The following is a 12,426-nucleotide window of genomic DNA, read 5'->3' as shown; positions in this document are numbered from 1 at the left end:
GCTGCAGGCTTCAAGGCAAGGATGGTCATTAGGAAGACTTAAAAGTGTTTCCCAAAGTTAAAGGGCTGGTTTGGTGGAGAACAAACAGTGTAAGGAAATGAGCACACATTCCTGCAGAAGGTAGGAAGGTGACTGAGTTCCATGTGTTACATAAACACTGAGGGACAGAGAGGAGTCCCCATAGTCCACAGAGCATCTGAATGGGAGTTGGTGTGGATTAGCTCAGACTGTACAGTTACTATGTGTAAGAACTGAAACAAAAAATGTAATTTTATTGCTAATACAGCAGAAATAATTTAAAAAGGGAGTTGTTTTGGGAGGTTTAATGCCCAGGTAGGTTTGGGACTCTCTTCTGAGGCTCTTTCAATTTCCTTTTGTGCTGTCCTTGCTGTTTAGGCCTGGAGAGAATTTTGTTGTTGTTTCACTTTTTCTATTTGTTGCCATATTACTTTTCTAAAATACTTAACTGAAAGGGAAGAATGTTTTGAAGTAAGAAAAAGCCCATTTTCAGTTAGATAGAAAACTAAACCACTGATATTTACCAGTATATCAGTCCATATTAGTTTGGTAATAACTCTTTGTGCTTGAAAAGTTTTACCTGCTTGGCTGCTTCCTTTGGGACTAAGAATTGACTGCAAGAGAATTTCAATAAAGGCACTGCTTCCAAGGGCTTTGAACAACATGCAGTGGGGAAAGGCTGTGGAGTGTTGTATTGTATTGTATTATCCAGGATTTCATTTTTTCAGGAGACAGGGGAGAGAGAGCAAGCTAACAGTGTGTTTAGTTCTGAGTCACTTATGTGTCCAGCCAAAATTATTGTTCTACTTCCAGTACATGAACATTTTTCCAGCTTTATTGGAGGGACTGTTTGTATGTTTAAAAGAAAAGAAGTTGAGCCTGCCTCTTGAGATTCCAAGAACAGCAGTATTTCTGTCATTTTTCCAAGATGGCAGAAGTGTGGCTCTGAGGAGTTTTGCAGCTTGTGTAGGTGTTTTAACCAAAAGCTCCAAGAAGAAACTGAGTCATTTGCAATTAGTAGTTGAATAGTCCAGCATGTAATAGTTCAGGTGAAAAACTGCACCAGTTGTGTTGTGGGCACTGCTCAGTTCTGGGACATTTTCTCACTCTGGGCAAGGCCTGGTGTACTTGTACCACAGAGATGTTACATCAGTGAGCCAAGAAAATGAAGCTGGTGCTGTTTGCCATGTGATTTGCAGATGACCAAAACCAATGTGGCAGGAAAAGAGACTTCAGAACCAAGTACTGTGTTGTGGAACATGAACTGTCCCCAGTGCTGCTGCTGTGACACTGCAGCTGGACAGCTGCATTACACAGCACTGCTCCCAAATCCCACTCTGGATTTGGGCAGTTGAGAGTTAGGGAAAACTCAGACCAAAATATGATACAGTCCCATTTCAGACACCATGAAGTAATCAGTTCAGTAATCCCAGATAAAAAATTTAATCTTTCTATAGAAACAGTGCACTGTTTTACAAACGTGTTCATTTGGTTTCCAGTACAGCAAGTGTTACACAGAGCCCCCCCGCCCCTCCCTGGGCCTTTTGTCTGCAAGGTAAGAACTGAAACACAAAAGGCACCAAGCAAGAACTTACTCTAACAGAACTTCAGTATGACAAGACAGAGCAGAAATGATTACAATGTTAAATATCACCCTACCAATCTGAAGCATTATTTAAAATAATTAACTTCTTAAAAAACAAATTTGGTGTTTGACTTCTCAGTAGTTATAAATCTGTAAAGGTTGAAATCAGCACTGCACATTGAGTTCATTTACAATGGTTTGAAAAAACCTGTAGCCTTTTACACGAGGTTTGTACAGGTTTGTTTGTGTGTTCTTAAAAAAGTATCAAAACTGTAGAACTTTCATATATATTTACATTCGTCTGTTAGTTACAGTGTTATCACATACAGCCTTTCTCAGCTTTTTTCATCATGCACACAGTGCATGGATTTATAGAAAGAGAACTTCATATCTTAAAACAATAATGGGATATCTCACTCATATTGTCACTGCCTTAAAATCTAAAATTTGGAGTAGAAGGATGCTTGATTACTTCTGTATTGTCTATGCAGGCCATGAGGCATTTGAGAGTATGTATTATGTCTGTAATGCATACCAGGGCTTGAAACACTTTCTTTCTTCTCTTAGTCAAGAATCAGCTTCCAGCTCACATTACTCTGTAAATTTATTCTAAAAGAAAGGAAAAAAAAAAGGAAAAAAACCTCCAAACCTACTCAGCCTGAGTTTCTTGTACTCACTCAAATACAAAAGCTTGGACTGACATAAAAACATGAGGAAGATTTCTCTAGGATTTGGTACAGTTCAGGGAGGTACTAGTCCATTATGTAGTGGGAGGTCAGTGCATTCACTTCCCACAGAACACCCAGGAAATCTATAGAATGAGATGAGAAAAATCAAGTGTTTTTCCTGCCAGGTGCAGGATGACCCAGCCAAAAGGCAGCTTGTTCCATGGGCAGGACTTGGGAAGAGTTCTGTGTGTGCCACAGTAGCTCCTAAAATTGGGTTTTTTATCAGGATGAGCAGGGGACTGGGGCAAGGAGGGAAGGAAGTGACTTTTGTTATTGTGCTATTTTCCTGATGGACCAGGGAGAGTGCTCACTTGGGAGTGTGGAAATATATGGCTAAATCTTTGTTAATTCTGAGCTGATTTAAGAGATGCAAGATTCCCAGTGTGGAAAAGCATTTCAATTTACATTTAGAAACAAAGGAACAAAAACCAAATCAGATTTGTACCAAGCTGTAAAAAAGCAACAATACAGCACAAAACCCCGGGTGCTGTAGGAGTTTCTCCTGACTGAAATGCTGCAGGCAGTAGCTCTCCAGTTTAATGCACTGCATGGATTCTTCATGGATAGACTGGAAAATGTACAAGCAGCCCTTAAGAACCAGGATGGAAATCAGGAGATGTTTGTTAGGAGTGCTTCACTGGTCAGCTATCTTGCACTACAGCTCGTTCTTACATAGTGTCTTTAGATTTCAAAGCAAACTTCTCAAACATCCTGTAAAAATTCAATTATTCCTAATTTTCATAAATGTAGGCTAGTAGTTTTAAAATATATGTATATATATTTATATATATGTATATATTTATATGCCTATATATCTATCTCATCCAGATAGATATATACACAGGTAATCTATGCACAGCAAGCCAAACATACAAAAAATAAATACTCTCACCCCTCTACTATATTTACAGAACAGATCTTATAATCCAGATTTTGTTAATAAATATTTCTAAACTGCCTGTACAGAATTTATTTTACTTATGTTGATGGATAGCCACAAAGCATATTCAACATATTTACAAAATATCTATAAATATAGTCTTAAAATAAAGCAATAGCTACTGAACCTTCAGCCTGGCTGGTTATGTACATTGAGTTAGTAGCTCAGCTGTTGCTTATTCACTATCACAAATGGGTAGTGCAACAAGTTAAAATGTGTATAAAAGATTATACATACAAAACTCTCACATCCTTTGGATGTTTGCAGTTCATTATAACTTTGTGGTTACCCTTCTGCAACATAAATAATGACCAAAAAGAAGAAGCAGGTTATGTGATCCAAAGCAGATTTGTTCAGTGTTCAGATGATTGGAGCAGCATCTTCATCCTCATGGCAACCCATCATCTTCTAAGCTCAGTGCTACACGCTGGGGAAAAAAGGGAAAAAACACTCTTGTGAACTGTGATACTGCTGCTAACTTGTATTTCTAGTTAGAACTGCCATGGCTGTCCCTACTGTATTGGTCACAAGTCTATTCTAGATAGGGATCTTTTTCCCTCCCCAAATGAGGTCATTTGCTCAAGTGTTACTAAGAGGTGCGGGTAAGTTTCCTGTCCATGTATATTGGATAAAATTCCTTGTAAGGGATGGCACTTTCTCCAGTGTGATCTTGTGTGGGATCTTTAGATCACAGAGACATTATCCACCCACCTGCCTGCCTGCAGGAGCTGTACTGCCTTCACTCATTACTCTGGATCTTCCTGCTCTCTTCTGAAAATACAATGTACTTACACCTGCCAGTGCTCCTCTGCCCAGGGATGCTGCTGTGAGGGAGGATCCTTTTCCTTAACTTCTTACAGAACCTCACTCACTTCTCCTTGAGAGGAGTGTGACTTTTCTTTATACTGTTACTATAGAGAAAATATTCTCCCTGGTATGTAGAGAAACTGAATTTTATCCTTAGGACAGTTTGGACACGTGGTAGCAGCCTAAGCACAGATAAAATGGAATCCAGTAGGGGGTGAGTAATCACCTGTCCCATCCTGGGGTAGCTCTTGAGGGAGTTTACATTTGTCAGATTGGTACCTTGATTAGGACAATTATTCTTCATTTGAACTGAGTATCTGATCCAGAGATACTGGATCAGATTGAGCAGTGAACATTCCAAGACAACTGCAGGGGCTGCCAGAAGTTTAAGCTTTTGCCTAATCAATGATACTAAAGAAGTTCTGGTTTTTGTCATTTTGTGGCAAATAAATAACACCAATCCAAATTCTCTATTGGAACTCTCAAGAGCATTAATATTCTCCAGCAGCCATCTCCTCAGGTACTTACTGCTGGGTACACGTGTCCAATTTGGGCAGTTCGCCCAATGTGGATTTCATCTTCGTCTTCCTCTTCTGTTGTCTTCCTGTAAACTGGATTATCAAAGTTCATGCTTTTGGTATTCTTCCGTTTCCAGTTTCTCCAGATGAGGTATCCCCCCATGCACAGCAAGCCAATGACCACTGAGGAGAGGGGACAGAAGGGGCTGTTAGGCAGGATGGATCTGCTGGCATGTTCCCATGTTGGCAGCCATCCTCAGAACATTTTCTCACAGCTGGGCTACTGTTCCCCACTTCAGCAGTTCCTTCCCCACCCTATCAGTGAAAACTGGAAAAGTATATTTACTGTGGTAAATATAATATTTTGGTATTGCACTTTGGTGAACTCCTTCAAAGGTTAAATCCAATCTGCTTACCCACAGGAATGACAATCCCAATCACAGCTGCTGTCACAGTTGAACCGAAGCCTTCATCGTCATTTGCATCTGTAATTACAGAAGTGTTCTGATCATTTAACTCATTTGCTGCTTTTAAATAATGTTTTCTGTTGGTACCTGTGCTGTTCTGCCCCTCAGAAAGCTTTTGCAATTAAAGAATTTACAAAAAGTTTCCTAATAAAATGATTCAGGTGACACTGAGCCAGCACGCAGGGATCAGGGCTGAGCTGAGCTCCTTCTCCTGAGGAACGAGGTGCCTGCAGTGCTGCTGCCTCACCAGGGGACAGGGACAGCCCAGAGCTCCAGGCCACAGAAGGGACACACTCCAGGCTCCAAGGATGTCAAGAGAAGCTCTGACCAGAAATGGGTGACTGTGCTTGGGCCTCTGATTTTTCACGCACAAAAAAGGAGGCCAGTTTTAAAAACCTGACATTTAATTGAAATGCCATGCACGCACGAGGGGATGGTGAAGAGCATTCCTGAAAATCCACAACAGAACACGTTCTACTACTGACACAATGAATGACTTATTGAGCTGTCAGAAAAAGAATGTAGTTCAAAGCCATCTACACAGCTTCTCTGTTTAATTTTTTCCTTTTTCATTATTTATAGCTAAGGAGTTAGTGAACACATCTATCCCTCATTGCTGCAGCCTGCCCCAGCATGCAAGAGTGGTTCCAAAATTCAATACTGTACTTAGAAAAAGGCAATTACAGGAAAATATAATTTAAAAAAATTCAATATAACCCTTCAAGTTCTATACTTTAAAACGTTTGCTCTGAGCTCTCATATAGGGTATCAGTAGAGAAAATCTACTTTTGCTAAAATATCAGGAGTTGCAAGAGGAGGAACTAACTGTACTTTTTCTTTTGATACACCAATTCATGCAACTTTTAAATACTTCCCTGTGGCAGGCTGTTCCATTGCATAGTTATTTACTTAATAAAAAACCCACACGATTTCCAAAGTGGACAATAAAAGCACTTTGCTTCCAAGGCTTATTAAAAAGGTAATTAGTGCATTTGAAAGAAACTTGCACAAAGAGAACTGGACACATTTTAGCCATTGGACTGTGCTTTCCCCATGCAGCAGAGTTCTACAGCCAAGGGTGGTGTATTGCTGCTTTCCAGATGTAATGGAAACAGTGAAACAGTCAGGGGAAAACAGCATTTCACTGTTTTTAAATATACATGTCTGTTTGAGGTCTTGCAAAGCAAAATCTTCTCTCTGGACTAGAAATCTTTTTTTTTAATAGCAGTTCAGCCTTTCTGCTTTGCCTTGGCAGCAGGACCTGGAGGGATTGCCTGTTAGCTCTGAGATTGAGGCTGGTGTTGCATTGAGGAGAGCCTATTAGTGCTCTCCACTGGGATGCTCTTCTGATAAATAATGCAAAACTTCAAACCTGTGTCATGATGAGGCCACATTAACATGCCAAGCACGGCCACACAAACCAGAGGCAGCTTGTCTTGGGCTGTAGTGATTCCACATGTCCAGCAGCACTAAAGATGCACAGGGGGAATTTCTCACCCAGAACTTGTGCCAGATCACATTAATAATTAAACAATTAAAATAGGTGAAGCACCTGCAGAATCATCCATTCTACTGTCTGCAGCACTGAAGCTGGGATGAGCCAGTACTGGGCACAAGGCAAGGGCTGATGTGAACTCTCAGGGCTGTTCATGTGCCTTGGATAAAATCTGATCTAAGTTCTTTGACATGCCAAGTGACTGGAATTAGAGCAGCCATCATAGCCCAGGTGCCTGCAGAGAGAGGAGCTGATGTCTCCTGTGTGCACCAGGGTGTGCCTGCACCTGACCCCTCTGGAATTGGGTCAGGTCCCTCGCCAGTGCATGGGGAGTTGAGATACAGGAGAAGGAAAGGAATCTCATTCTCTTACAGTGCTGTGACAAATTGCTGTTTCCAGTGGTCATCTCAGAGTCTATCAGGATGGATGTGGTGGAAGGTAAATGAAGGCTTGGGGTGGTGATTGTAGCTTCTGGTACAGCTTTGGGGACAACTCCAGTGGTGTCATTGGCACTGCCAGGTACAGCAGTGATGCTCGTGGTGCCGTCAGCACGGGACGCTGTGGTTGTGGAAACCACTACAGGACTTGCAGTGGTTGGAAGGTCTGAAAACCAAGAGTAACAATGAAATTTGGTTAAAGCAAGTACACCAAACAAATCACAACTAGTGATATAAATCTAGAAAGGATTGTTATGTTTAATGAAGAGAAGCAGAAACTAAATTCCAGTTCTATTTCCCAGGCAGTCAAACTATTGACAGTGCTCTGCCTAAAGCTACAGAAATTATTTCCTGAAATCAAGCTTGATAAATTGATACTGATAAAAAAAGCAGTCTGTATTGAAGGTAGCTAAGAAGTTCACAAACTTGGGGGTTTTTGAAAACCTCCTAAGATTCTGAATTTGTACCACCAGGAACTCATTGCATGTTAGGAGAAATTACAGTGAAGCCACTTCTCTCTTCAGGATATATCAGCAACAACTGTGTCCTCTTCAGACCTGGTATCTATCTATAGATAGATATATAGGATACCTAAACAGATATATAACGCATTGAATATATATATATATATATTACATAATCAATATATCAATATATGACTAATCAATTGTAATGGTTTATTGACTATTCACACTTCTAGTGCTGGCCCCTAGCCCTTTTCCCCCCCTATCTTTTTCTGGTTAAGTTTTCCAAAATAAGCAAGCTTTCAACAAGGATGCCACAGTGCTGCTGTGCTCAGAAGGCAGCAAGGAGTGGAATACAGAAGTTGGTGTTTGTGTTTTTACCACCAGGAAATATATTCATCTAAGTGTGATTTTGTTGGGACAGTGAAATGGAGATATGATTGTGTTTACCTTTGTAGCATTTTTTCATGTCAGGACCCAGCCACATATTGTCAGGACAGGCACACGTGTACTTGGGGGAATGGGGTGAGATCTGAGGTGCAGGAAGACACAAATAGTCACAGCCTCCGTTTGGCTGGGGGCTGAGCTCACAGGAATCTGGAGCTGTTCAATGGAAGAAAAGACAAGTCATTTTCTAATAATTTATTTCCTGCCCTTGGCAAAGAAATATCAGATCCTCTGAAAAGACCTTCTCCCACTCCCTACCTCAATTTATCAGGCTGCTTAAGCATCTTTACAGTTTGTACAGTAGAGTGGAACCTTACAAAGTACTATAAAAACTTCCCAAATGCATAATGAATGGGAAGCATCACAGTGAGAAGAGTAACTCACTGTTATCAAAGATGCTAATTAAACAGCCATTAGCAAATTGCAGATTCTTCAATAAATGCTGCTGCTGAATTAATTATGCAGGAACTTCAAACATTAGGCATTGATTTCCCATTATTACCTGTGCATTCTCTCTCATCAAGAACCATCAGGGAGCATTTCATTTGCCAGCTCAAACAAACCTGATTCAGGGCCATGATATCCTGAGGACACCTCTTACCTTTGGGCTGCTTTAATTCATGGAACACCACGATGTCATGAGGGTTATTGAGGTTCTCTGCCAGAATGGAGATGTCCAAGCCATTGAGCCTGTTTGCACTGAAGATGGCCTCGTTCTCCAGGTCAGTCCAGAACACTCTGTCCTGCAGGGAATGCACACATTCCTGACCTGGTCTGCTCAAATCCTACTCGAGTTGGATTAAACTCCAGCAGTCACAAAGTCAGTGCACCATGTTCCTACCTTGGGGCACCTTCTGTTCATGCTACTTCTGTCTGCAGCTTTTTTCTATTTTGGACAATGTTCAAAAGCCCAGCACTCCTACAAGTTTACCATGTGCTGTGTAGTTTTGAGTAGCTCTGTCATTGAGGTGAGGGAGAAGAAATCTGGTAAGGTACAGACAAGTTGCATCTGTGTTGTTTCTGAACTGCTTTTGCTTGGTAAGCTGGGGTAGATCATGAGCAAAGGGCCACACTCTGTACTAGAAACATTTGTTACCTTGCTGATTTTTTCCTCCTTTCCTAAGGTAAGACCTGCATTAAACAGGTATCTCTGAAGAGGCCAGTGCCTAGAGCACCTGTTTCTTTTATATTACTATTTTTTGCATGGCATACGATGCCTGAAGATACAGAACTACTGGTGGAAGAGGTATCCAGGAATCACATTATTACCAAGCAGTGTAATTGCTTGGTCATCTGAGTGTGCTGCTGCCTCCTAAACCCATGTGTATTTCCTTAAGGAAAGCCACACTGCTGGACAACAAGGGCAGCTTAGCAGAAGCAAAAGTTGTCTGTTATTCTACACAGCCATTCATACCAGGAAGGATGGAGAGAGGTGAAATAACCCAAGAGATCCTTCCAAATGCTGCTGATGGGGCAACAATTTAATGCTTAATTAAAGAGCAACAACGACCTGGAGAAACCTATGCCCAAAGTTAGATGCCCAGATATCACACACTTCACATAGGAGGAATAAGGGATTTAAGGATGAGGGTTTTCCTGAGCCAGAAACCAACTGGACCTTTCTCTGCTATGACTTACCTACAGTGAGTGCCAAAGTTGAAGACTTTGTTCCCCTGATCATTTAATGCACTGGTGCTGCATTAGGTAAAAGCATGAGATAACACTTTGCTCTTGATTAAGGGCTTTAAAAACCAATTTCCCTGCTGAACCCACACGAGGTTAATCGGTTTCTATAGCAGCAGCTGCCCTCACTGAGCTCTGTGCTGGGCAAAAGGCAGAACTTGTAATCAAGAAGAGCTCTGAGACCTCTTGCAAGCTCCAGTCTGTTCTGCATCCGCTTTCCACTCTTACCTCAAACACTGCCAAGCCAAAAGGATGGCTCAGATCATCCACAGAGGAGATCAGAACTTTTCTGTTGCTGCCATTGAAATCAATGCAGGACAGTGAATGCAATTTGGAATCTACCCAGTAGAGACGCTGATTCAGCAAATCTGGAAAGTAAAACACAATGAAGCAAAATTACACACAGCTCTTGCAACTCTTTTGCTCTTGCCCAGCATGTTTTTCCTGCTGGCAGCATGACTAATCTCTTTATTATTGGGACTCTTTTTTTAACACTAGTTCTGATTTTGAATCAGTGCCCAGATACGCTGGGATAAGACCCTGTAAATAAGATTAAAAAGGAGGAACATTCTGCTCTGTGTGTGTGGGGAATGCCTGACTGACAGCCTTTTACAATGAGGTTCTTTTGTTACCAGGAGCAGCCGGGAAGCAGCAGTTTGGGCTTCCCAGAGTCTCTCCATCAGTGCCTGAGTGAGAAGCTTCATCCCTCCCAAGGTTGTTCAGGCCTTGGCTCCTTGCTGGAGAACAACTACTGAGATTCCAATGAAACACCTCTCTGAAGGAGCTGTAAGATTCACACATTTTGAGTGAAGAGGAGTCCTGGGGCAGGAAACCCTTCTTATGCTGCAGGCTGGGGGAATCTGCTGGTGGGGACAGTCCTACCACAACCAGTCAGGTCTGGGGAGGGTGCAGGTAAGAGTGGGAGGAAAGGATTCAATGTTATTTGGAATGCTAAGAACTGCATTCCTCTTTCTGGAGCAAATTCACTCATTTTGGATGGGATTCACTGAACAGAATGCAAGTGGATGAGAGCCAACAAAACCAATTATATAATTAAACAAGTCATTAATTAATTTCTTAATTACTAAATGATAACATTATTTGTTCACAGCAGTAGCACTTCAGCAGTATGTAATGGCAGCAGCATTTCCTCCTCCATCCTTGCCACAGCCAGCATTTTTAAAGCCAAGCAGAGAACCCCACATCTGCATGGTGTTAAACACACACAGCTCCCACTGCAGAGCAGGATGCTCCCTGCTGCTCCATGAAACCTCCTTCCCACTCTGCTGCTTGGTGTGGCAGTGAGAACCACCACAGCCCTCTGCTGGGCTCCATTCACCCTGAGCAGCTGGGCCAGCAGGGAATGGTGGCAGGGAATGGGCTCTGCAGGCCCCGTCCCTCTCCCTGAGACACTGTGCACCATTCATCAGTCCAGTGCAGGATCCTGACACTGCTCCTGAGACAGGCCCAGGTACAGAGACATTTAACACCAAGGGTTCAAATGCTTTGCAGACTCCTAAAGGGTTGTCACAGCTCTGCATCCTTCCCCAAAATTTCCTTTTGCCTTAAGGCACAATGACAAGCACCTCAAGGCTCCTGCAGTATGAAGTTCTGACAACAGCAAGACTTCCTGCCTGTGCTACTGAGATAAGGGAACTCATGTTTGTGAGCAGCAGTGACTGACTGACCAGTTTAGGATCTGTGTGTGCAGGTGCCTTTGAGCATTTACAATTTTGTTTTCCCACTTAACACTAAAAGCAGGTTTCCCTCAGCCCCAGTGGGTGCTGCAGCTCTGAGCTGGGCACTTACCCAGGGTGATGCCATTTGGCCACTCGATGTTGTCGGTGACCAGCACCCGCCGCCCCACGCCGTTCAGACCGGCCTTCTCGATCTTGGCTTTGTCTCCCCAGTCAGACCAGTACATGAACCTGACAGAGGCAGAGGCAAGAAAGCAATAAGCTGGACTCCACTTAAGAATCCTGCACTGCTCACTGCAGTAGGAGGTGCCCAAAAGTTCTCTCCTTATTACAGCAGTTAATTCCTCTGGTGGAACCACGTGCAGTTCTCCCACTGGGTAATCTGCCACAGAAGTTGCACCAGAATGCAGCATCTCACCCCAGTAACTAAGCCCTGAAAACTCTCCTGCTGTGCCTGTTAGGTACCTGGCATTCACTCATCCAGACAGCCCAAACACGATTCAGACAGACTTCATTTCCCAGCACAGCCTCTGTGCTGGGACCAGCTCAGGCGCACTGAACACATGAACTGGCCCTGAACTGACTTTAACAGCAGGACCTTGCCAAGGATGAGTTAAAGCCTCTCCACAGTCCCATTGCAGGGTGCATCTTAAAGGGCATCTGAGTCCTGGTGAGATGAGAACCACCCCCAGGTATGTGACTGGAATGTCTCTGTTGGCAAAGGGGAGTTTGGGGTGTGCACCCCTACCTCTGTGTGGGATCCACAGCGATGGCTCTGGGCTCGCTGAGGTCACTGTTGAAAAGTGTCCTCCTCTTGCTTCCATCTGCAGTGGCTACTGAGATGGTCTTGTTTCCAGAGTCTGTCCAGTAGATGTTCTTATGGACCCAGTCGATGGCCAGTCCCTCGGGGGAGTTGAGCTGGCTGTCGATGAGGATCACCTGCTCGGCCGTGTCGCTCGCTTTGTCGATGTAGGCGCTGTGGGGACAGGAGGTCACAGGGCTCCCACACGGCTCCCAGAGCTGGGCCCAGGGGCAGCGTGGCTGACACAGGAACCCTTATGGTGCTCCTGCAACCTTCTGCTTTCTCCTACAGCCTCTTATTTCCCCATTCTCATATGGCAGCATTTCCACAGTAGGGAA

General features: G+C 43.2%; 1 protein-coding gene across 2 annotated transcripts in view; it reads right to left on the bottom strand.

Moving 5' to 3' along the window:
* Nucleotides 1–1,445: 1,445 nt before the first annotated feature.
* Nucleotides 1,446–12,426, bottom strand: part of LRP8 (LDL receptor related protein 8) — a 170,856-nt gene continuing 159,875 nt past the window's right edge. For both annotated transcript variants that reach the window (XM_066555469.1, XM_066555470.1), the window contains 9 exons: nt 12,035–12,262; nt 11,399–11,517; nt 9,818–9,957; nt 8,508–8,649; nt 7,910–8,062; nt 6,931–7,161; nt 5,013–5,081; nt 4,607–4,779; nt 1,446–3,698 (listed from right to left, as the gene is read on the bottom strand). In XM_066555469.1, the coding sequence (XP_066411566.1) occupies nt 3,660–3,698; nt 4,607–4,779; nt 5,013–5,081; nt 6,931–7,161; nt 7,910–8,062; nt 8,508–8,649; nt 9,818–9,957; nt 11,399–11,517; nt 12,035–12,262 (1,294 nt within the window). In that variant the 3' untranslated portion in view covers nt 1,446–3,659. The remainder of the gene's footprint in view (nt 3,699–4,606; nt 4,780–5,012; nt 5,082–6,930; nt 7,162–7,909; nt 8,063–8,507; nt 8,650–9,817; nt 9,958–11,398; nt 11,518–12,034; nt 12,263–12,426) is intronic.

This window comes from Molothrus aeneus, chromosome 9 (genome assembly GCF_037042795.1).
Source record: "Molothrus aeneus isolate 106 chromosome 9, BPBGC_Maene_1.0, whole genome shotgun sequence".
Lineage (NCBI taxonomy): Eukaryota > Metazoa > Chordata > Aves > Passeriformes > Icteridae > Molothrus > Molothrus aeneus.
The sequence above is the reverse complement of the archived record's forward strand: the minus strand, read 5'-3'. Positions and strand labels throughout refer to the sequence as shown.